We start from the raw sequence: 26506 nt of genomic DNA, 5'->3' as shown, positions 1-26506 counted from the left end.
AAGGTTCTGACTTCTCTCCGTCTTCCCCAGCACTTATTATTATCTGTTTATAGCCATTATAGTGGGTGTGACGTGGTGTGTCACTGTGGTTTTGGTTTGCATTTCCCTAAAGGCTTATGATGCTGAACTTCTTTTCATGTACTTATCTTTTCAGGTAGTTTATCATTTACATATCTTCTTTGAAGAAACATCTGTTCAGATTCTTTGCCAATTTTTTAATTAGGTTGTCTTTTTATTATTGAGTTGTAAGAATTCTTTGTATTGTAGATACAAGTGTCGTATGATTTGCAAAAATTTTCTCTCTTTTGTTGTCTTTTTACTTTTTTGATGGCATCCTTTGAAGCCACATTATCTGTATTATTGATTTCACTTAAAAAATATTTTTATTAACGTATTAATTTGGTTTCTTGTGTTGTTCTTTTTCTTAAGGAGAATACTTGGTTCCTCTGTTTCTTCCTTTTCCTTATTTAATAATGAAGGTATTTAAGGCTATAAATTTATCCCTGAGTAATAAAGATTTCTTTCTTTGTCCTAGGTTGTTTTTTTAAGTTTCATAACAAAGTATCTTGTTTACTAGGGATTCCTGAAGGTTGTTAGAGAAGTTTTCAGACTCTGCTCTTAGCAGTTTACTGTTCGTTGTGTTGATTCAATCCTACGATAAAAAGAACACTTCACTCGGAACATGAATCAGGCTTCTAGATGAACTCTTGCAGGAAAGTAATGTGCAGTTTGTTGGATTTTAATTTCATTTTCATAAATGACACTCTTGCAACTTGAAACTGTTAGTGTGTCTGCTTATGAAGTTTACTGAAATTTCTTGGGTTATCAAATCTCTGCTAAGAGCCCGAGCTAAAAATAATACCTGATTCTTCTCCAAAAGTTTGGAAAATCTTATCAGCAGGATGTAAAGTGTAGACATGCTAATAGAAGTGACCCTTGACAAGAATCATCCAGATTATGTGCCGTGAGGTTATTGAATCTAATTTTGCAGCGTGTTTTTCAGGCACTGTTGCCTCCCTTCTAAAATGCAAGGCTGTCAGCGATAAACTTTTGTCCATTTGATGCATTTGCTTACCAGAAGTTAATATTTCTAAAGCTGTACCTGTTCTCAGAATAGAGAAAAGTTTGCTGCTAAGTGCGTTTTCTCCAACTATGGAGCCTCTGCTGTTGACAGCTCTGACGATGGGTGGTCTCCCACTCTTGACTTCTCTTTGAAAGCCTTTGACTTGACCTTGGGTATCCTTGCTGCAGGCCTGAGGGGAAGTATTCTTAAGACCTTGACCCTTGACCTCAGGGAGTGAGGTGTGATCTCTGCCAGCTGGGTGAGGTTGGAGAAGCAGGACAGATGAATGACTTTTTTTTTGCCTTGAAATTAGGGCCTTCAGGAGAGGTTTAAGTAAACCAGGGTAATCTATGTCCATCAGGAAACATTTCAACTTTTAGAGTTAATTTTTCTGGCGTGGGCTTTCTCCATAGCCAGGAGGAATTCAGATTTGATGGGGAGACTTCCTACCTGGCTGCCTTTACAGCCCCAGAATTTAGAGTCCTCGTTGAGTTCTGAATAAGCTTTGCTACCAAGTTTCTAGATGAACTGGTTGTGGGGAGGGGTGGGTGAGAGCTGTAGGAGCCATAGGGGACCTGGCAGGGTGCTTTCAGGACCAACTGGAACAAAATAACTACTCTGGGGACCAGAGAAGAATTATTACCATGACTTCCCAGTTTTTGCCAGAAGATGGAGAATTTTATGGACCAGAGAGAGAAGCATTACTGTAGACTCATGGGCAAGCCAGGGTTGAACGCATCCTTAGGCAGATACTCTACTCACAGGAAGTCTTGAGCTAAAGTTGAGTAACTTTTTGATTTAGAAGTAGAGGCTCCAGCTTGATCATCTTTTTTTCTGAGTGACGCATTCTTTCCGTAGATCCTTGGACCCTGGCTGGAACTTTGGCTGTCTACTCTAGAACCTGCAGCTCAAATCAGGAAACTCAGTGGTTCTGTGGTTTCTAGGCAGAAAGGAGATGATTGGGACCTTCTCTCTGTTGATGCATTAAATAGCTTTAGGCTGTAAAATGGAAAAAAATAATCCATTGTTTGTTAAGATTTCTGAGGGTTTTTAGGGAAGCTTGCAGACTTTGCTCTTAGCTGTAATACTTTCTGCAGGTGAGACACATGCATGTTTCTTAAAGGGCCAGTATATAAATCTTAATCCCCCACTGCACTCTCACAGAAGAAAAAAAAGAAGAAAAAGAAGGAGGAGGGGGAGGGGGAGAACAAGAAGCAGCAGCAGCAGCACAGGTTGACAGGGTGACGGGATTGACGTATGAGGACAGGACAATTCGCTTGATCAGTAAAAGCCTTTGCTGGAGAGTTGGGAGAAAAATGATGAGGACAGAATAGGAGTTGAACAATTGAGAGAGTACTAAGCTTATAGAACTTACTGTGGATATCTCATGTGAAGGGTGGAGTGCTATGTGCCCTTTTTTTAGCAGTGATGTCTGGGGTGGTGGACATCATGTGACACTGAAAACTGCTGTCAACCTTACCTGACTATATTTTGGGAACAACACCAATCTGAACTCTACCGTTTGCAGTCAGAGATGACCCTAATACATTTCCTAATAAAATAGATACGGTTATTACTAGTGCCCTGTGTATGTAATTGGTTCAGCTCTGGAAGAGGAAGTCCCTGACTCGGATGGCATGAGTTTCAGCCATATTCCAAGTGACATATGACTGCCACCCAGAGATTTCAGACAAGCCATGGGAGACACTCCGGGTGATTCCACATGCCACCCTGTTCCAGACTTGGTCCCGTTCATATGCTCTGATTCTGAGGTTCCATCGCATCGTTGGTGACCACCTGGGTCTTTTGCTCTCATTCTGGCTCCAAGGACCAAGATCTTGCTCCCCGCTGAATGCTTGAGCACAACATAAAAGCCAGCTTAGCTGCATCAGGAGGGAAAATAGGATATTTGCTGCTCCAGGGGGCTGGCATAATGCTAGTTAAACTTGACTCTACCCCACCCCGAGCCCTTCCTGGCTGTGACTGCTTTCGGTGCATCTTCCTCACTTCTTTTTGCCAAAATTCAAATTCAGATCAGCCTCCTCCCCTTCTGTTGCATCACTTTCCCTCTCCCTAACCTCCCTCCAACCCTGCCATCACCCACAGCTTGTACCTATGGAGACAAGTTGATTTAAGCACTAGCGGGTATCCTGGCTCTTAAAGCAGAAAGGGATGCAGTGAATAAAGAAAAACACAGCATCCACTCCTGTCTCCAATCCTTGGTCCTAGGCTGAATGTTGCTACTGGTAGATGCCCCTTTGGACTGCAGTCTGGCTGTACTGGTTGCCTGGTTGGGGGAAAACAGGAGAGGCTCATTGGATCTCAGAGCATCCTCCAAACGGGAAGCATGTTGTATGCCAAGCAAGCAGCTCCTGCTGCCGACCCGGGGCTGGGCCCCTTTGTAGTACTTTTCCCTGCTGTACATCATCAGAAGAGCTGATCTTCTTACCAGTTCCTTCCCCCAGAGGTTGCTATCTTAGAAGTAGGGAACCATTTTTAATTGGTTTGTTTATTACTTCCAAGTCCCAGTCGTTAGAGGCAATGTTTCACTTATATTTGCCTCAACTGCTTTCCATTGCCTGGTAGAGCAATGATTAGTCACATTAAAATGAAACCAGTCTAGCAGTTAGCATCTAGTGACAAACATATTTCATTTTTGTAAAACTGGATGTTCCAAATTTAAACATATTCAGTGTTTACTGAACATCCAAACATATAGCTTAGGTTAAAGGAAAACATAACATCTGTTTCTGGAACTGAAGCACAATCACTGCTAAATATCTTGTGGAGACTTTTAGTCCAGTTCAAGGTGACTCTCCTAGAATGTGCTGGTCTCCCCCCTAAAAGCAGAGCCTCAGAGTTAACAGGGCAGACTGTCCCGCTTTGGAGACAGTGGAATTGAACTGAGTGGGTGTTTACTTCCTTTTTATCCCACTAGTGATTTTTTTTAATGTCATCTCACTGGCTTGTTTGGATTTTTTTTTTTTTTTTTTTTTTTGCGGTACGTGGACCTCTCACTGCTGTGGCCTCTCCTGCTGCGGAGCACAGGCTCCGGACGCACAGGCTCAGCGGCCATGGCTCACGGGTCCAGCCGCTCCACGGCATGTGGGATCTTCCCAGACCGGGGCACGAACCCATGTCCCCTGCATCGGCAGGCGGACTCTCAACCGCTGCGCCACCAGGGAAGCCCTGGATACGTCTTTTGTCCATAGCTGCTTCAGTTTCACTTTGGAAAGAGGCAGCTTGCACAATCAAGTTAAATGGCTTGATTTTCACATCCTTTAATCACAGCTTGCTGCCTACACATTTTACGGCTGCACAATTTTGGTGACTCTCCAATACAGAGAGTGTCTCTCTCTCTCTCTTTTTCTCTCTCATTCTGTCTCTCCCCGCTTGTCTTTCTCCGGTTGGTGTCAACAGTACCCATGGTGTAGGTTTCCCTTTCAATATTTCGGGGTTTACAATTTACTTGTACACAGGCCAGGCAAAGTGACAGGCAAACCAAAATCAGATATTCTCTACAAATAACACAAATTGGAAAACTCTTAAAACTTTTCAAAACCCATGATTTCCTAAGCCATTTTACTGCCACAGTTTTGTTTTTTTTTTTTGCGGTACATGGGCCTCTCACTGTTGTGGCCTCTACCATTGCGGAGCACAGGCTCCAGACGCGCAGGCTCAGCGGCCATGGCTCACAGGCCCAGCCGCTCCGCGGCATGTGGGATCTTCCCAGACCGGGGCACGAACCCGTGTCCCCTGCATCGGCAGGCGGACTCTCAACCACTGCACCACCAGGGAAGCCCCTGCCACAGTTTTAAGATAAATGATTAGTAGTTTTATGAGTCAACTCATTTAGAGGCAGTTTTTATCGCGTTGTGACAGGAATTTTATTTGTTTCCCTTTGCACAAAGTCACAAGTCTTTTGTCTAAGATGAGAATGCCTTTTTTTTTCCTGCTTTAATTTTGCTTACATTTCTTATAACAGTCTAAAATCACAAGCTAGTACATTTTCTTTGGATTATCAGTTATGGCTTCAGTTGTGATCAAATAATATTTGTGAAGTAAACTTTAAAGTATTTAAAGCATCACACAGTGTTGAATTTCTATGAAACACTTTATTTTTAAAAATTGGTTTTAGTCAGCATGGAAGGGGCATAAAATTCCCTTTTAGTTAGTCATTTGATAATAATTTAAAAATGATAATTTGATACCTAGTTGTCTTCATTCAACATACATAAAAAGTTACAATTCTTGAATGCCATAATTCAGCCAACATCGATGATTTGAAGAGAATGAGAGGACCAGGGAAGCCAATTGACTTCTCTTAGTTTGACATCATAGGCTGTGGGATAACCTTGTTATGCTGGATCCTAAAGATTCTTCCCCAGTCTGTCAGCAGCCACAGGCACTGCCTTGCTGTACTCAAGGGGAGAATGATGCTAACATTTCTGTGCTGTGTTTCAGCAACTTGGAAGTGTATACAGTATACTGGCTGCAATCCTGAACGTTGGAAACATTGAATTTTCTTCTGTGGCAACCGAACACCAGATTGACAAGAGCCACATTTCTAATCATGCAGCTCTGGAGAACTGTGAGTTTTATTATCTTGCATTCAAAACTGAACTCCTAAAAAAAGTCTGATGACATACTGAAAGTGTCACATAGGGATAACTTCAAGCAGTTGTACTTTTTTGGAATCCTAAAAATGAATACTCAGATTCAATTTGTGTCAAATGGAGTTTTCAAAGTCCACTATTTAAAACAGATCTTCATGGCTACAAATTAACTAATTACTGTAGAAAACATTTCTAAAGGCTAGGCTTTCATGATTATTTTAGGAGCTATTTACATTTCAATGTAAAAACACAGAAAGCGTAGTTAAAATTTAGCAAACTGATCTGAAAAAGAGTTAAAGTTGTTATTGTGATAACAATTTGGCATCTGTTATCATTTTATAAGTAATAAAGACCTGAATTTATTTTTCGTACTGGATGGATTTTTTACACGCATTCATCTTGGGTTGATTAATTTCGGAGTCATTTTCTATGCAAGAAAAGTACATCACAGTATTTGCTTCAAATCAGCTTTTCTCTTACTGGCAGAGTTCGATGAATTATTTTAATAATTTAAGGTTTCTCACTGATACCGTCCAGTGGCAAAGCTTTTTAATTTAGAATATACCCTAATTTTTATTTTTAGCGTTGTCATATGCCTCCACAATTCTAGATTAGTTAAAGTTTCATTCATAACCTAGGAAATAATGTTATAAAATTTTGTTTATATATTTTTTTCTGATTTATACTTACTCAGGAATAGAATGAGATGTTTTAGGATAATTTCAGAGGGCCACCCTGGTCTGGATCTGTCCCCAAATCCCCATCATCTCCATCCCACCAGCTTGGTAACACAGCAGAACAAGCGTCTGAGGTTGGCATGTAATGATTGGCAGGTACCTGGAAACCTGTTCTGGCTTTTCATATATAAGGAAACCTTAATTGGCACATAAGATATTAGGTTATCAGAAGTGGAAGGAATTGCCAGAAAGAGCCAATGATAACATTCAAACCTCACCATCTGGTCATAATTACAAGAGTTATCAGCAACCAACAGAATGAGTTGCAATAGAGCTATGTCGTAAATATGAGTACACTTAGAAACTGCCGAACTGAAAAATGATCTTGATGATTGGAAACCCATTTCCGTATAGCAGGAGACAGTCATATGGGTCACAGAAGGTTAATGTTAATATGAATATAGTTAAAACGAATTAAAGCACTCATGGAAAATAGAAATTTTACTAATTTACATTAAAGTGATTTGTAATTAAAGTCACAAGGAATTATCTTCAAACCAGGGCCATGTTTCCAGATGATTTTACAGGTGCATGGTTTCAATCAGGCACCAGTTTTGTCCATTCTATCCCCAAACTCTCTCCCAAATATGACCTCTTGTCTTTCTCTCCATCATCATTATTCTCATCTAAGACACATCATGTCTCACCTGCACTAAGTGACCACCCAGTTGTTCATTGCACGTTAATTCTTGAACTTTTCCAGGTTGTCCTCCACAGTTCATTCAGGAACCACTTAGCACATGTATCCGTGGTGTCTCTCAGCCTTCCTCTCCTATCCTCCTTGTCCCTCTCCTTCTCCCCCTCTATCTTCCCACTTGTTCTTCTTGATTAGCTTCTCATTCCCTCTGGATAAAGACCATCAAGATGAGAACTTTGTCTTAAAAGGGGTTCTACTTAGCAGTGTATCCCCAGGTAAAACACCTGGCATGTAGTAGATGTTCAATAAATAAATATATGTCAAATTAATGAATAATGGGGGAATAGAAATAGACATACCAGTCAATAGGAGACATTATTCAGAAACAGAGCGAAGTAGAATTACCAGAAAGGCATTACAAATCACTAGGGAATCAGTGTTGTAGGGACAAGCAACTGGCCGACCATTTGGAGGAGGGGGAGTTTGAATCCTTCTCATACGCCCTATACCAAAGTGTATGCCAAATGTCTATCAATTTAAATGCAAATAAGTAAATAAATACATACATACATAAATGTACAGGACAAAATGCATTTATATAATCCTGAGATGAGAAAAGACTTGAAGGACTTTATGTGCAGAAAACCAAGAGCAGAAATAATTTTTTAAGTGGATATTTGACAACGTAAAAATTAAAGCTTTCATACCAAAAAATGGAAACTAAATTAAATTGCAATGCAAATGAAAAATGAGGGAAAATACTTGCAATATATATATCAAAGCATTATTCTCTTTAAACTCTTATAAATTGATTAGGAAGAGATGAATATATCAATGAAAAATAGGCAGTTTACAAAATAAGAAAATGAAAATGTGGCAGTTTACAAAGTAAGAACCACAAATCACTAATAAAAATATGCAAAGAAGAAAGTATTCAGCTTTGCTAGGAGTCAAAGTGAAAGAAGAAAGCATTCTTTTTAAAAATAATAATCCCTGGTGTCCATGAAAGTGTGTTGAAATTATTTACCTTTCATTTGGCTGGTAGGAGTACAGTTGGTTTAGAGTTTTTGAAGAGCAGCTAAATAGAATATATCAAAAGGCTTAGAAGTGTTTATATACTCAACCAATTGCTGAATTTAGGCAGTTTATGCTAAGAAAATGATACAAGACAGAAGCACAGATTCATGCCCAAAATATTCATCCTAGCATTCTTTACAATTGTGAATATATGGAAGCAACCTAAACATGCAACAATTTAAAAATTGATATGTTACTATATATGTCAGAATACTATGCGACAAATTAAAATTATATCAACAAACAGTATTCAACAAGATGGGAAATGCTTAAGCTATTAAGATAAAATGTATATGCAGAATAGTGGTAATAAACATGCCTAGAAGGAAAGAAACGCAGAATGTTTTCTCTGAAGGTAGGATTTGTGTACTAAGCTTATATTACTTCTACATTGTGAAAAAATATTTTGTTTAAATAAGGTTCAACAATTTTAGCAACATAACCAAGAAATATCTTGTCCCAAGTGCTAAAACTAAATTTAAAATGTTCAAAATATTTTAAAAGGAGAACGACTGATTTGAGAAACCAGCCTGTCTGTCCTGTAATAGTTTGGGTTAAGGATGTTTATTATACTCAACAATGAGTTTTGTTCACTGAGTTAAAATTACCTGTGATATTTAATTAAATATTAAATATTTGTTCGGGCAATAAGTTTTAACAAACTTTAGTCATTGACATATATAACTGAAAAATAGTAGTATGATTAAAAAGTATATGAATGTCAAGACGTTTTATGCTCGTTTGTTTCCATCTTGCAGAAGTTACTTAAAATGCATTTGTTTGGGTATATCCCTGAAGTCTAGGTAACTTTACAATTAATTTCCATGTTTTGAAAATGTGTCTGTAATAGTGGCATCCAAATGATAGCAGAACTGTTCATTATGTTTTTAAATATTTTAACATAATTCAGTGAAATTGTGTTTGGCGTCACCTAAACAACCACTGGTTTGTGTGGAAGGTCACTCTATCAGCCAGCTCAGTTTGGGTTGTGCTGTATTATACAACAGCCTATAGCTGACCAGTCGAGATTAGCGGAGAAAGATGATCTAGAAGAAGCACAGGGCTCCTATTGAATAGGATATTCTTTTTATATTATAAAACCTTCACATGTTTATTTCATGTCATTTGAAGAAGGTGAATTAAGACATTTTCATTCTCTGGGAAACGACATCATTGTCATCATATCTTCTAACAACACATGTTTATTTATTTGTAGCTGCTTCTTTGCTTTGCATTCAAGCAGATGAGCTACAAGAAGCTCTCACCTCCCACTGCGTGGTCACTAGAGGAGAAACCATCATACGACCCAATACTGTAGAGAAAGCTACTGACGTCAGGGATGCGACAGCGAAAACTTTATATGGACGCCTGTTTAGCTGGATAGTCAATTGCATTAACAGCTTATTGAAGCACAACGCATCACCCAGGTAAAAAACTTTATAGAACTTGTTCCCCAGACGTCAGGTGATGTAAATCTGTTTTCCAATTTACTGATTTGTCTGTGAGTCCCTTTGAAAATGTTTCTAATTGGTGTCGTTTAATTATTAAACTTTTGTTTCTAGTTTAAGCTCTGCTTTATTTACTAATGGTGCCACTTCATTGCATCAGGTAGCTATAAAACTTTAAAACTGCTGGGACACAGAAACTGTAGCAACATGAATAAACATAATAGAAAGTGATTTTTTAATGTGACTTCTTACTGTCAATTTATATGTTCTTTTAATTAGAAGGTGTACTGTGAAGCATATACCATTTTATACTTGCAGAGAATGTCTATTCAGCAGTTCTTTGTCTTTGTTTTGAGGGATTGAATTAAAATTTCAAGGCAAAGGAAAACTTTCTTTTCATAGTTTAACTCTCATTATAACCCAGCAGGGGTACATATGATCTTCAATGAAATTTGGTTAAGAAATGCTGTAGATAGCTAATAAGTGATAGAGCAAGATGTGAACAGTAGTGTTATCTGACCATAACAGATGCAAAATGCAACTTAAGTTTCCAGCCTGTCTAGTGCCTTATCTGAAATCACAGCCACCATTGAGTGCCCTCTGCACACCAGGGATTGTGCCGAGATATATCCTTACATTTACATCCAAAGCTGTGTTCTCCTATAAATTATATAATCTTTAGAAATTGGTATGTGAAAAATATGGTGGATTCCTACCTTAAGATCACCTCTTTCACACTTGCTTACTAAGCATAAAAGACCATTTCATATACATATCAGGTGTGTAATTCACTGTTATTTTTCCACTAAAATACACACCACACCATAGTATCATTTAGACTATCCAAGAGAGTTAAGAACATCGAGGAATAACGTTCTTAAGTCTCTCTCCCTCAAAATTAGTGAACAGAGGTAACCATTGTGGAGGAGCAGGGCAAAGTTGCATCTGGAATATTGAATTGTGAAATAGTATTGAATTGTATTTTAAATTATTTCATTATGATATAAATTAATATATATTTATATCTTTCTCCAGGTTACTGTTCATCCCATATTAAAAATTATGAGTGGATAATTAAAAACCAAATAACAGTTCTTTAAAATAAGTAAAATATCTTTAGCAGGTTGTTTTAATTGTCCTAAAATGAGAGACTAAATACCCTTTCACTGAATTTTTGCTTTTCTGGTATGGTTTTTACTGAACACATTCATACTATATTCTGAGCGCTGGCTAGGTTTTCCCTGTGATTCATGACTCTAGGAGTAGTTTCTGTAGTACAAGGAAAATATTATACTGTCTACATATTAAAATGAATGCTACCTAGTTAATGTTCTGTGGAGGGAAACATTTTCAATTAAGAAAATTTTCGCACGGACATATATACACTACCAAATGTAAAATAGATAGCTAGTGGGAAGCAGCCACATAGCATAGGGAGATCAGCTCGGTGCTTTGTGACCACCTAGATGGGTGGGATAGGGAGGGCGGGAGGGAGACGCAAGAGGGAGGAAATATGGAGATATATGTATATATATAGGTGATTCACTTTGTTATACAGCAGAAACTAACACACCATTGTAAAGCAATTATACTCCAATAAAGATGTTAAAAAAACTTTTAAAAAAAAAGAAAGAAAAAATTTTCACTCTATGTCCTGGTAGTAGTTTCTTAGCTAAATCACAAAAGTGACGCTGAGATACCCTGCTTTGAATTACCTCCTAAGAAAATAAATAAGAACTCAAAATAATGCCTCTTCAATCTTCCAGTGGGAATGATGATGAGCTAAGCATCGGCATTCTGGATATATTTGGCTTTGAAAATTTCAAAAAAAACTCCTTTGAGCAGCTGTGCATTAACATTGCAAATGAACAAATTCAGTTTTATTTCAATCAACATGTGTTCGCCTGGGAACAGGTAAGTTGAGGTGCTTTGTTATACATAGTATAGATGCATGCAGTGTGTGTGTTCTGTGGAGAATTGTACTAGGAAGCAGGATCTAAATCATAGATTTAAAGCCTGAAACATTTAATAAAGACCAAAAAAAGGTTTCCTTTTCTCCATGCTCATTATAAAAACAAAAACAAGCCAAAAAGCTGGTATGAATTTAGTGTGTCTTGATACGTGATGCTGAGTGTACTCCACCAAAAATCACTGGACTCTTCTCCAAAACTTGGCACATCTGAGTCCTTGCAAACAAAGAAGTTTCCTCTGGAAATTTAAGTAAGCAGATGTGTCTAGCTCTTTCTTTCTGTAGACTGCATAGCTGAAATTCTGTTTGAAATGTAAATATCCATCTAAAATGCATTAAACTTCAGAATTCCAGTTGCTAGGCAGCGGAATGCAAGATAATGGATTTGATGTAAATGCCATGAAACGGTAATTTTGTCACAGTACAATGTGTAATAATGATTCAGCTTCAAAAGTCAGAAACTCACTTGCATTGCATTTGGCAAAACGTTAGTGTTAAAATTATTTAGTTAATCCAGTCTAAAAGAAATAGTAGTATTTTGTATCATTTAGTGTGCTATTTCTCCTTTAAATAATATTAAATTGTTTTGTGTTTACTGATTAAAACTGAGGTTTTTGTTTAAATTTGAGGTAAATTAGAGGTACATGATGAACCTCTTTTGCTTCAAAATATTTAGCCTTATTGCAAATTTACTTTGAGATCGCATCTTGAAAACAGTGGTTGCACAAAAAATGTTTGGATTGTGACATTTCTTAGGTCAAAAAAGGGACATAAATTTAAGATTTTATCTGTGTTTGCACAGCTCTCATCTACCCCAGATTCTTGTTCATCCCATACTCATTCTCTCACCCTCTCCCTCTACCCCTTCTCCACTCCTCTCCAGTAGCGCCATCCTTTGGCCTAGTTATATGATGAAATCCTTTAAAGTCTTTAAAAACAGAGCCCTTCTCCAGCCTGCTATGTCTGCAGCCATAGCCCTCCCCCTTCCCTTCATAGCCAGGCTCCTTGAAAACATATTCAACCTTCACTGTAATGTACCCGCCTGGGTACATTGAGTCCGTAGTATCTGGCTACTGGAAGGGCCCTTCTTAATCTCATCACTCATTAGTATCAGAAACATTTTAGTCTCCACATTATTGTTGTCAACCCTGTTGACAGATTCCTGTTTCTGGAAAATCCCTCTTTTGTCATCCCTAACACGCTTTCTGTTTCTCTTGCTCTCTGATGGGTTCCTCCTTTACTCTTCCTGCACCAGCCCATAAATCCGTGGTTCTTAACCCTGGCTACATATTTGAATCACTTGGGTAAAATCCCAGTGCTCAGATCCTATCCCAGACCCATTAAGTCAGATATCGTCGAATGAGACCTAGCTATCACTATTTTTCAAAGGTTCCCAGTCTCTTCCAATGTGCAGCCAATTACTGCCCTAAATGCGAGCTCCCAATGGCTTCCATTTTTGACCTCATCTTATATTCACTAGGAAAGAATCTATTTCCAATATTTCAACTACTCCCTAAATGCTAGGGATGCTTCAGTCCTCACCTCCAGCCCATGCCTCTCTCTAAACCTCCCCTGATTAGGACAGCTTCCAGAACTTTATCCAGAATTGAACCCATCATCTTTCCCTCCCACTTACATTCTTTCTTAGAGAATGACATCTCTGTCCACCAGCTTACTCAAGCCAAAAATGTTATGTTACATTTCATTTCTCATTTCTGAAATCCAAAAAATCAGTGAGACTTATTCTCACTCCTCCCTCCCCTATGGTCCAGTAAAAACATTTGACATTTGACATCACAGTGTTTAGTTTCCGTTTTTGCTCTCTCTCACTAGGCTGAAGACTCCTTGAGGTCAAGGATTGTGGGATTGTGTATTAATTCTTTTTGTATCTTCAGAGCCTGACATATAGCAAATGCTCAATGAATATTTATTAATCAATGTCATCTTGCTTTAATGACTCACAGTGTTCACAGAATCCATTCTAACCAGAAATTGAAATAAGTAAATTTTTTTTGGTTTGGACTTTTTGATAGGGATCTATTAGGATTACTTGCTTCATGGGACCAGGTGCGTCTTTGTGTATTTCCCCATGTGATTAATTAATTAACAACTTGTGTTAGCAGACTTCTATTATTCTTCTCTTTGGGGGGTTGAGGTTAGAACCTGATTTTATTGGAACTACCCTTTAAACCCGTGTACATATCTTTCAATAATTATTTGCTTTTTCACTTTTTATAAAATTGTAGCTTACAGTTCACTTTGATTGATAGCCTTGAATTTCATTCATCCTCCTAATGCTCTTAATTGTTTTGTCTTTGGGCTTGCTACAAATGAAACTACTCTAATGTGACTCCTTTAAAAATATCCTTGAGAGGCTTTCAAGACAAAACCAAGTCAAAATTGCCCCAACAAATTAAAAATGTAACTAGGATCCAAGATTATGCAAAGCACTCTGAGGAATTAAGGCCATTCCCAGTCCTTTCGATTGCCTTCCTAGGGTAACGACCCAAGCATCCCTACTTCATAATCTTACGGACCAAGCATTGGCAACTGAGTGATCAGGTCAGTGAATCTGTGATCTGGTGGACACAGGGGTAGTCAGAGATTCTGTTGATTTTAACCTGTGTGTGCACCTGTTTGGGTTTCTTTTTCTTTCACTCTGTCACTTACGTGCGAAAGCAAAAATTGTAACTGAGAAATGCTTATGTAGCTGTATGTATTAGCTACCACAGATAAAGAGAGCACATTTACACCAATTTCTATACATAAGAAACAGCTACTTAAGCCAAATAATTAGTTAAAATCATGGTCACACTTCTTCTGGTCAAATGTAATCATAGGTTTGACCTAAGAGCTCCTTCGCTTAGTAAAGCTGTTATTGCTTATCAGGAAGACATAATGTTCTCAGTTTCATGGACATACAAATGATCTATCCAATCTGAGCAAGACACAAGCCTTGGGTAGCATCTACACAGATGAAACCACTTCTGGTTCTGCTTTAATCAACAAATAGTATCTTTATCGTCAGTCCTACAGCATTGGGACATAAAGTTTAGCTAAAGGCGTTTCCTGTTTTTGCCCCAGTTCTGTTTGCATGTGATGTACAGTAAAGTTGGTTATGAAGGTATTTTGAATATCATTTTCCTATTAATTTCTATTAAAACAATAATCAATAGACTATAGTAAAACATGTTTAGTGAAAGACTTTATGACAGTGACCTAATCCATAGTTTGTTGAGTGGATAGTTTTGTTTCTCAGAATGGTTGCCTCCGACTAACCATTTGTATACCTTTTGAAACATATTCCTAAGTCTGGGAACCTCATTTAAAAAAAAATTATTTATTTATTTGGTTGCACGCAGTCTTAGTTGCGGCATGCAGGCTCCTTAGTTGTGGCATGCAAATTCTTAGTTGCAGCATGCATGATCTAGTTCCCTGACCAGGGATCGAACGCGGGCCCCCTGCATTGGGAGTGTGGAGTCTTTTCCACTGGGCCGCCAGGGAAGTCCCTGGGAACCTCATTTTTAACTCACTGGCAGCTATGCCTCTTTTCTTCTCAAACCTACATTTCTATGGACATAAATTATATTCCTCGTAATCTCAACCCACAACCCAGAGCATCCAGAACTTGTATCTTTTTTCTCCTTACTATCTAGATATTTAGAATGTCTAAGACAGTAGGTCTAGAGTAGTATTGTTTTTCTAATGTGTATAATATATAGCTCCTGAAAATTGTCTGGTTTGATATTTCATTTGAAGCTAATATTTGAATATAACATTGGAAGCTTCCATACTTTTACAGCACTAGAAGAACCATTTGACTTTAATAAAATTTAAAGGAACAATTTATGTCTGAAAACAGTAGTTTGAAAGTTAGATAATAATCTAGGTCCCCTCCCCTGCAAATAGGTGATGAGGAATATGGTTGTAATCTTTTAAAATTCAAGACTCAATCAAACTCTGCTAAATAAGTTGCAACTGAAAAGTGTATACTTTTCTGTCAACTTTATTAATTCCACAAATAGAGTATTCATATTTCAGCCTTCCCTATTTGATTTGTAGAGCATTATTTTATGCACATTGTTTACTTCCATATTTTTCAAAAAGCTATTAATTAGCAGCTCAAAGAGCAGCAAACAAGCCATCGCATTTCTAATAAGGGAGGCATCTTTTCGAAATAGCCCTCACACTGAATCTCCATGGTAATTTGTAGCCAAGACTTTGCTTTTGTTGGGTTTGTTTTTGCTTATTTTCTGGTTTTCTTCCATATGAAAGGGAGCTCAATGAACACAACCATGGATTAGTCCCCCATGGGCATGAGTTTGAATTGGAATAAATGCCATTGTTCTTTAGGCCCAGAACTCATGTATGATACTACAAAGCATTGCTCTAGAATCCTGAAGATTCACTCTACTTCCTCATATGCCCATCTATACCTAGGATAAGCTTTCTGATCCATTAGTGCAGCACATTTTTCTGACTGTTAACTGAACTAAAGTTTTTTTTGTTTTTTTTTTGGCTGCGCGAGGGCATTTTTCTAGTTGCGGCATGCAGGCTTTTCATTGTGGTGTCTTCTCTTGTTGCAGAGCACCAGCTCTAGGCGCACAGTCTTCAGTAGTTGTGGCACACAGGCTCAGTAGTTGTGGCTCGCAGGCTCTAGAGCACAGGCTCAGTAGTTGTGGTGCACGGGCTTAGTTGCTCCGCCGCATGTGGGATCTTCCCAGACCAGGGCTCGAACCCGTGTCCCCTGCATTGGCAGGCGGATTCTTAACCACTGCACCACCAGGGAAGTCCCTAAAGTTTGTTTTTAAAATGAGCTATTAATATTTGTTTTGCTAAAAGATACGCATACATATATATACATATATATACATATATAATTTATATATGCACTCATGGGTTTAAAATTAAAAGTCAGGAGTCATTTTATAAGCAGGAAGCTATTTACAGCACGTAATGGAAACAATAACTGCAATTATGTCTCTAGCTTCTCGCAGAAGCTGATGTGTATGAATTTTATCTCCAGCTGTTCATATCCTAAAGTTTAAAGCTTTTGAGGATTTGAATGTGGGCTCCAACACATAATTTGTGGCAATTACAAAGAACAAAGATTCGTTCAATTACATAGTATCTATCCTTGCAACGTTTTTTATCATCATAAAGTAAAAAGAATCAGTCATCTGGTAAGAAAATATGTGGGTAATTCGAAACAAACCCCTTATAAATGTCTTCAAATTGTTTTGCTTGCAAAGTGTGAATTTTTATCTTATATCCAGCTTTCTTCCCTATTGCACGCGCCATATGTGTGTGATGGTGGTGGCATTTGTCTTATGTGAGCTCTCCAAGGGATAAAGGCAATTTTACAGGCATTTTCCTTAAGCATTAAGACAGCTGTACATTTAAGAAACCCTTGGTATGCAATAAATCTTCCTTTATAAATGCTTGGCCAAGTTTTAGGCTACTGTTTGAGATCACACACAAATGTTCCTTAAACTTCGCACCTACTAAGTGAGTATGAAAGCTGGTACCCAAATGAGTAGATACACGTGGCACATCCCTGCAGCATCTCCTGGCTGTGAGCAGGCCACTCTCCCTCTCTGGCTCCCGCAGGCAGCCTCCTGGCCTCCTGGGTCCTCCCTGTCCCTCTCTCAACACCCATGCTGCACTCAGTCTGCTTTTCTATCAGCAAAGTTGGCCAACACCCTGAATGTGATGTGGGGATTTGTGGTACTTATTTTGACAATTTGATAATATTTTAAAAAATCTTTTAATTATGATTAAAAATAATTTTGAGTGAAGTATACAGTGAGGAGCATCCATCCGTATACAGTTACTATAGGAGCATCAATCCGTATACAGTTACTATAGGAGCATCAATCCGTAAACGGTTACTATAGGAGCATCAATCCGTATACGGTTACTATAGGAGCATCAGTCCGTGTACGGTTACTATAGGAGCATCAATCCGTATACGGTTACTATAGGAGCATCAATCCGTATACGGTTACTATAGGAGCATCAATCCGTATACAGTTACTATAGGAGCATCAATCATATACAGTTACTATAGGAGCATCAATCCGTATACAGTTACTATAGGAGCATCAATCATATACAGTTACTATAGGAGCATCAATCCGTATACAGTTACTATAGGAGCATCAATCCGTATACGGTTTCTATAGGAGCATCAATCCGTATACAGTTACTATAGGAGCATCAGTCCTTATACGGTTACTATAGGAGCATCAATCATATACAGTTACTATAGGAGCATCAATCCGTATACAGTTACTATAGGAGCATCAGTCCTTATACGGTTACTATAGGAGCATCAATCCGTATACAGTTATTATAGGAGCATCAATCCGTATACGGTTACTATAGGAGCATCAATCATATACAGTTACTATAGGAGCATCAGTCCGTATACAGTTACTATAGGAGCATTAATCGGTATACGGTTTCTATAGGAGCATCAATCCGTGTACGGTTACTATAGGAGCATCAATCCATATACGGTTACTATAGGAGCATCAATCCGTGTACGGTTACTATAGGAGCATCAATCCGTATACAGTTACTATAGGAGCATCAGTCCGTATACGGTTACTATAGGAGCATCAATCCGTGTACGGTTACTATAGGAGCATCAATCCGTATACGGTTACTATAGGAGCATCAGTCCGTGTACGGTTACTATAGGAGCATCAGTCCGTGTACGGTTACTATAGGAGCATCAATCCGTATACGGTTACTATAGGAGCATCAATCCGTATACAGTTACTATAGGAGCATCAATCCGTATACGGTTGCTATAGGAGCATCAATCCGTATACAGTTACTATAGTTTTCTACATGTAAGGTTAGAACATAGTATTGACAAACTGAAATAAAATTTTTTGGTAAAGACATAGACATGACAGTAACGCAAAAATAGTTTAAGGTGAAAGAGATCTCGGCGTACAGGAAACTACATGTCGTCTGAATTCCTAACTGAAATTCCTCCTTATCCTAAACCAATACCTGTCTATAAATTTGTAAAATCCTTTATGGCTTTTAAAGACTTTTCAAGGTTAGGTACCACATACAAAAAGTGACTGGATGAAACTTTTCATCTCAAAATGTATATATCTCTTTTTCTGAAAAAGGAAACTTTCCTAGAGAGCATCATCTAAATCTCCTTTCTCCAAAGTTCTTAAATATATGTAAAATATAACATGTATATTTTATTAGGAATTATGCAAAATACTTTCTCATTAGTTTACTTGTCAAATTCTGAATTAGTGACCTATGTCATTTCAAATGAATGATGATCAACATTCTCTTTGGCTTGCTATTAACGTAAAAATGAACGAGACCATTGATATCAGCTTTGAATAGAAAATACCGAAAGAAATAGATTTCCAATCATAAATTTTACTTAACATCAAAAGTTTAGATTTTTACAGCATGCATATTTACCACTGTGCTTTCTTCATTTTTAGTTTTTTTTTTAATACTTAGCTACTTCAGTAAAATGTTATTACTAAAAATAATATGTATATATAGAAAGAGAGCAAATGATAAAGCAAATGCAGTAAAATGCTAGGGATCGGGGAATTTGGGTAAAAGGTACACGGGAATTCTTTGTACTGTTCTTGCCCCTTTTCTGTTAGTTTGAAATTATTCCAAGATAAAGAGTGGCAAAATTTCTTTTTTCACTATAATAAACATACTCAGTGCACCTCGAGTACTGATAACACCCTAAATCCTAGATTTTCAACCTATAAAGCCTTTCTCTTAGAGTGAGTAACTTCTCAATGGTTTCTTTCCACGCGGGCAGTATTTTCATGAGTGTGTACACTCACATGAGAAGTTGGTGAGTAGGAATTCTTTTACTAAAAGACAGGCATCAGGGCATAAATGTGTACGTGGCTTCTTCCCCCTTGTAAATGTTCTGTCAACAGAACGTTTATTCATTTATTCATTAAGTTTCACAACACAGGCAGGCAGTTTTGGCATTCTGAAATGTTAGAACCAGAAGAAACCTAAATAGATCATTTATATTTCATAGATACAAATGACTCCCTGTGACTTGCCCAACGTTCCAGGCTGGTTAAACAAAGCCAGGGCCGGAATCTGGGTCTTCTGATACCCATCCAGGATATTCTCACGAACAAACAAATAAGCGAAGTTCAGAAGAAACAAGGAACTTACAAAGTATTCTCTTGTACAGAAGAAAACGTGCTCCATCTAGTTGAAGAAAGAAAGAAGGAAGAAGGGAGAGGGGAAGAAGGGAAGGAAAAAGAGAGAGAGACAGTATTTTCACATGAAAGGCCAAGGAAAATCAACGTAAGTCTGGAAGGAAGGAGACTGGAGAGAACAGTAACACTGAGGCAGGTGGCAGTGGTGACAGAGACTGACAGCTGGAGAGCTTAGAGACCACCAAACAGGAAGGATATAGACCTAGGAGATGGAACAACTGAAAAAGAGAATATAGCAAAAGCAAAGAAATCCTAGGATGTAACTTAAAGGTTGGAATGGAAAGGCAGAGAGCATTCTTGCTACGCTCTAAAGGGCAGGAACTCTACCTTTTTCATCTTTATTTCTACCTTCCCCAGTCCCACCTGCCCCTAAATATACACATGGCAGGTGCTCCACAAATGTTCAAGGAATTTCATTATGTAGCATTGTCTGCAACGATCTACACAGAGACGGTGCCACAAACCTAGGTGAACTGCAAATACCATCTGATATAAATCCCATTCATTCTTCTCCCATGACTTGAAGCAGAGAATCATTAAAAAGTGGACTAAAAATAAAAAAAAAAAGTGGACTAAACTTATAAAAATAAGAGATAGTGATTTATGACTTGAAACAGGAAACACAGGAGAATAAATATTGAGGATCCTCTAAACCAACTGTTAAAATATTTCCAGATTCTAAAATACCTAAAACTGTGGAGCAGTGTCAGGTAACGGACTTACCTACATGAGAAGGATATGACTTCATTTCCCAGGTGCAAGTTCAGTGTAAGACTTCAGTATGCCCTGTTACTGCATATACCCATCTTGCATGAAAGAAGATACCATGTAAGCCAAACTCCTTGATTGAAACCTTGATTTCAGGAAGCTCTTTTTGAAACTTCAGACTTAGCCCAAACTACCAGATGGTAGTAAAAACATATTCTCCAACAGTAAAATGATAACGTGGTGCTTTGGGGGGATAGGTAAGACCTGTTTATCCTTTACGTGATGATGCAGTCTGCTAGGCTGCCTATATACTGTGTATACTTGTAAGTTCCTAAGAGAATAGATCTTAAATGTTCTCACCAAAAAAAAAAAAAAAAAAAGTAATTATGTGGTGGGATGGAGTTGTTAGCTAACTCTGTGGTGGTCATCATTTTTCAGTATATAAGTGTATCAAATCAAGACATTGTACACCTAAAACTTACACAGTGTTCTGTGTCGATTCTATTTCAATAAAGCTGGGGGAGGAGAAAGAAGATAATTTCCCAGGAAAGTCACTCAGAGCTTCATTCATTCATTTGTAATTTATTTAACACACCCAAGTCTCCCTAGAGTCAGAGGAAAAGGGTACAGAGGGGAATAAAAGTTCGTGTCCTCATGGAGTTTTCATTCTAATGAGAGAGAGGGAGGATAAGTGAAAATGCTAGAAATACTGTGAAATAATTTAAAGCATGGTGGCTGGGACAGGGCAGGGATAGAGAGTGACCAGTGGAGGAATGGGTATTGCTGGATCAGACCAGGAGACGGGGAAGGGGCTCTCTGAGGGGGTGAGACCTGAGTGATACGCGTGGAGCCTTTACTGTGTTGGTGATCCATGCTGAGCAGTCCACGCTTGCATTTTCACCTGCCTTAGGAGCATGTGGAAGCTTGCAGCCCTATCAGTTTGTGGTGGCCACCCTCCCACGCTGCTGTGTGAGTCTGAGGACTCAAGGTAGTAATCTCAAATCCCTCCTGGGGTGACACTTTGGCCCAAAGTATTTAAGCTTGTTGTTGAGGCCATAGCTGTGGATGCATCTTCCATAGGCTTTCTTACTGCTATGTCCTTCCACACCTCACACTTAAAGTTCAATGCAGAACAAGGAGATCTTGTTTCAGGCATGAGGTTTTCTAACACCCAAGGCTTCTCACTTCCTCTCTCCTTGATGTATACTTAAAATGATCCCTTTTTCAAAAGGGGATTGGGAGCATCTCAACAGAGTAGGGATTATATATGTTAGACAGCTCAGCTTTACTGTAGTTAACTACTCATCTGCTTTAAATGTATTTGTTTAATGTACAGGGCATAGCAGAGGACTTTCTGAGTAGTTACATGAGCTACATTTCTCCACATATACTTAAAACAACTGAACATTTTGAAATCATTACGGCCATAAAAATACATAATATGTTGTTTTAGGCATGATAACTACTAAAAGTGAGTGCTTTGTGAATCCTGAGTCACAGCATTTTTTCTCCATTGGTTTGCCTGGAGATGCTAACAAGTATCTTAAAGGTCTAAGCCCATTGTTTTCCAAGTTACTCTGCTCTGTATGACCTGCCACCGAAGCACTCAGCGGATTTTGACACAGGCAAATAGAAGTGAGACCTGAGTGATACGCGTGGAGCCTTTACTGCATTGATTTAGACCCTAACCTTGAACGCTTTCCATAGAAAATACACAAAACCTCTTTTGAACTTTGCAGTTGCCATTTAAGCTATACTATGCTGTCAGCATAATGTGTCTGACAGTCACGTAGTTCTAGGTCTGTGTACATCTCCCAAAGTTACCTTCAAGTGAAAAAGCTGTGAAACTTCAAACATTGTTTCCATTTTTTGTACTGGGTAAACTGAATGTCTTTCAGGTGATCTAACTTTTAGACCAGTGGGTTCTGCCTCATTTTTACATATTAGATTTTGTTTTATTTAAAAATATACACTTACTTTTTTTCCTGGTGACACTCTTGACTGTGATTTCAATTTTATAAGGCCCCCAAAAGCAGAGATTAAAACTTTGGCTTATGAAATGCCCCACCTGCCATTGGCTAAATTCATCCATGAAGATCCCAGAAATAAATTCTCTTTCTCTGAACTCCTGTAGTACATTGTACCTAGCATTTATCTATCCTGTGTTACTTTGCATTTTGGGTATTTATTTACAAAGCTAATCACTCAAATTTTATCTTAAATCCACTGAGGACAGAGAGTTTGTTTTAAACATCTTTTTATCACCCATCACAGTGCCTTATTATAAGGTGTTCAATGAAAATATTTAATGAATTAAAGAATATATTAAAATGGTAATGAAAGTAGCCTGTAACTTTTGTTTGTGAATGGTGCAGGGCATTCTTCCCCAGTCAGTAATTATTTGATACACTTCCCCAGTAGTTGCTTTATCACCTGAGAAAGTGGGGGGAACCCTCCATGTAAGCATCACTACAAGTCCGAGTTCAGAGGTCGTCTGTGTCCTGTCTTTTACACATTGCAGCACTGGGGGTGAGGGGGACCCAGTATGAAGGCAAAAGTCATAGAAGCAAAGCTACAGCACAATTCTTCTTGTCCTTTTTGTAAAATAGATTATCAGTATCTATGTTGTGCTGGTACCAACACCTTACAGTAATTATTGTTTTTATTTTATGGATTTTATATTATACTCCACCACAAATGATTACCAGATATTATTACTTTGTTAGATTGAGATTGTTTACTTCTGTTTAGTAGATGAAAAAAACAGAAGTTTAAAGAGTAAGAAAATTCCAAAGGACTCTATGGCTCGTCAAGTTGGCAGAGCCCAGATGGGAACCTATACGTGTTCTTGGTTCTCCAGCCATTGGTTGTTCCTGTGGACCCACAAGCCGTTCACCCCAAACAATGTAAATGTCATCATGACTGAAAAACTATGTTCTTGAGAGATCCAGCATTTCTGAATTCAGATAAAAGGCTTAAATTCGGGGGAACGTGTAACCCTAAAATATACCTCATTAATATTCTATCAATTCTGGAACATGATTTATTACTGCTCATTAACAACATAGTCTCCTGCATCTGGAAAACTTGAGATGCCTGTAATTCTAGTATAGAAGCTAGAAACTTTTATTACTACCCTGAGTATCATCAGTGCTAACTTTAATGAACTGGCTACTTCTGGGGAGAGAGAAATAAAATGATACCCTCAGTTTAAGTGCAAGGTCATAGGGAGTAATTTTTTATCATATGTGTAAAGTAGAATTTTAGGTAATTGCTGCCAAGTTACATATTGTTCACAAAAAGTTTAAGTGTTTTCTATTACATATCATGTCCCGTTTATAGAATGAATACATAAATGAAGATGTGGATGCTAGAGTTATTGAATACGAAGATAACCGGCCTCTCCTAGATATGTTCTGCAGAAGCCAATGGGTTTAACTGTCCCTCCTCGATGAAGAGTGTAGATTTCCCAAGGCCACCGACCCAAACTCTTGTAGGTGAGTTTTAAATTCAGTATGTCTACATAGTTTTCATGTAATACGGTCATGTAGTTATGAATGACTTAAAAAAATGTTTTTAAATATCTAGTAGAGTATTGCCGTGACAAAGCCTGCATACCTAACTTTGGGGAATAGGCTTTGGATCTAATACCTAGACCAGTGAATGTTTATAATAGGGTGAAATATTTAGTGATGAATTAAACAAGTTTCAGTATTGGACTTCTCCTTATATTATGGTAGAGCCCCAATCATAGGATTTTATGTTAAAAATGACCTTAGTAATTATCCAGCCCAAAACTAGAAATCGGAGGACAGGGCAAAAGGACAGCTCCAGAATTGGAAATGAGATACCTAACAGGGAGGAAATAAATTCATCTGTGATGTTCTTGTCATTTATCTGACTCACTGATTGCCTATTCTCTCCTCTAGTTGGACGATACTAGATGGAAAAGAAAATAACCCCAACGTGGTGGGGAAATCATTTCATACTAGTCCCTTGATTTTGATGTTAAAATGTAACTTCTAGGACATGAAATAACAGAGAACTTGTGCTGGTAAAACTGTTGTAGACATGCCTGTATGATCCTATTGTGTTTCCTATGTAATCAATAACAACCTATAGCTCTTCTTATAAAAAAGAGAACCAAAATACCAAATTTCTAGGCTCACGGCTTCACATCCAGCTGTGTTTCACAAAGCTTTCTGGACAATCTCAAGTACTTAGTTTCCTTCCTCTGTACCAGCGGTTCTTAAAATGGGGTCCCCAGGCCAGGAACATCAGTATCCTCTGGAAACTTGCTAGAAATGTTAATTTTTGGATCCCACTCCAGACCTGTTGAGTCAGAAACTCTGGGGGTGGGACCCAGCAGTCTATTTTAACAAACCCTCCAGGTGATTCTGATGCTTGCTAAGGTTTGAGACCTGCTGACCTAAATCATATTGGAATGGTAAAATTCATGATCTCAAGTTTTGCCTTACCATTTATAATTATATTACAAATCTGCTTGTAATAACTATATAAAATTTTCTGTGTTTATTCACTGCACATTTTCCATTTTATGGTGAAAGAGATGATTCTGTCAATTGGCATTTTTTTTTTTTTTTTGCGGTACGTGGACCTCTCACTGTTGTGGCCTCTCCCGTTGCGGAGCACAGGCTCCGGATGCGCAGGCTCAGTGGCCATGGCTCACGGGCCCAGCCGCTCCGCGGCATGTGGGATCCTCCCGGACCGGGGCACGAACCCGTGTCCCCTGCATCGGCAGGCGGACTCAACCACTGCGCCACCAGGGAAGCCCTCAATCGGTATTTTTTGAGGCCCTCCTACATGCTTGATATTGGAGTTAAATTTTTTTCTACAGAAAAATTTGAAGGTAATCTGAAATCACAGTACTTCTGGAGGCCTAAAAGAATGGAAGTTAGTTTCGGAATTCACCATTATGCAGGAAAGGTAAGAACTCTGAAACATTATAACTGAGTTTCTCTTTAGTCTTTCATTGAATAATAAGGCCACAAAAATTATGGCCCAAAATATTTATAGATGGCTGTAATGATATAAAGAGTACATCTTTCTGATCCTGAGGTGTGGCTTGGCATGTGGTTGGCTGCCAATGGGTACCTATTTTTTTCTTCTTTTAATGATAGCTGAGAACCTTTTATATAAACTGCCTTCTTCAGACTTGAGTTGCTTCTCTGTCCATGGCAGCCTTTGTCTTTCCTCCTTCCCAACAAGAGAAGGTACCAGGCTGGAGGTACGGCCAGATCCCTGAGCTGATTAATTAGAATTAACTGATGGGCTGTCATGCAGTCAGAGGAAGCAGTGTTTATGCATTGGTGGATACACTTCCTATACCAGAGCATACCTCAGATATGCCATCCTACATATGGAAAGAAACCCAGGAGACAGTTTCTTTCCCTTCTGTAGAGAATAACAGGTCTTTCCCTCACAATGATGTTATAAATATTGGAGGACTAAGAAGATATTCAAATCAAGAAGGAATTCATAGACATATACAAACAAAATAAAATACCACAGAACCCTGAGCGTTCTAGTCTAGTAGAACTTCTGTGTCAGTCAGTAGTCCAGACTTTAGTCATTGAAAACAAAATCTACCTTAAATATCACAGTTACAACCTTTCTCATGATTTTCAGCATGTGATTTTCCAAATAAGCCTACTTTAAAATATTCGTTAAGAATTTCCTATGATCATTTTATCCAGTTCTTTTAAAATTAATTTATTTATTTTGGCTACATTGGGTCTTTGTTTCTGTGCGCGGGCTTTCTCTAGTTGCGGCGAGTGGCGACTACTCTTTGTTGCGATGCGCGGGCTTCTCACTGCGGTGGCTTCTCTTGTTGTGGGGCACAGGCTCTAGGCGCGTGGGCTTCAGTAGTTGTGGCACACAGGCTCGGTAGTTGTGGCGCATGGGCTTAGTTGCTCCGCGGCATGTGGGATCTTCCCGGACCAGGTCTTGAACCCGTGTCCCCTGCATTGGCAGGCGGATTCTCA

The 26506-nt window shown here is 38.5% G+C and overlaps 1 protein-coding gene across 1 annotated transcript in view; it reads left to right on the top strand.

Moving 5' to 3' along the window:
• Positions 1–26506, top strand: part of MYO3A (myosin IIIA) — a 186626-nt gene that overhangs the window by 102675 nt on the left and 57445 nt on the right. Inside the window, 6 exon segments of the mRNA XM_032622926.1 lie at positions 5528–5654; positions 9347–9557; positions 11345–11492; positions 23844–23984; positions 23986–23998; positions 25360–25448. Coding sequence (XP_032478817.1) covers positions 5528–5654; positions 9347–9557; positions 11345–11492; positions 23844–23984; positions 23986–23998; positions 25360–25448 — 729 coding nt within the window.

Source organism: Phocoena sinus, chromosome 2 (genome assembly GCF_008692025.1).
Source record: "Phocoena sinus isolate mPhoSin1 chromosome 2, mPhoSin1.pri, whole genome shotgun sequence".
Classification (NCBI taxonomy): Eukaryota; Metazoa; Chordata; class Mammalia; order Artiodactyla; family Phocoenidae; genus Phocoena; species Phocoena sinus.
Note: the sequence above shows the minus strand (reverse complement) of the source record. Positions and strands in the feature narration are given on the sequence as shown.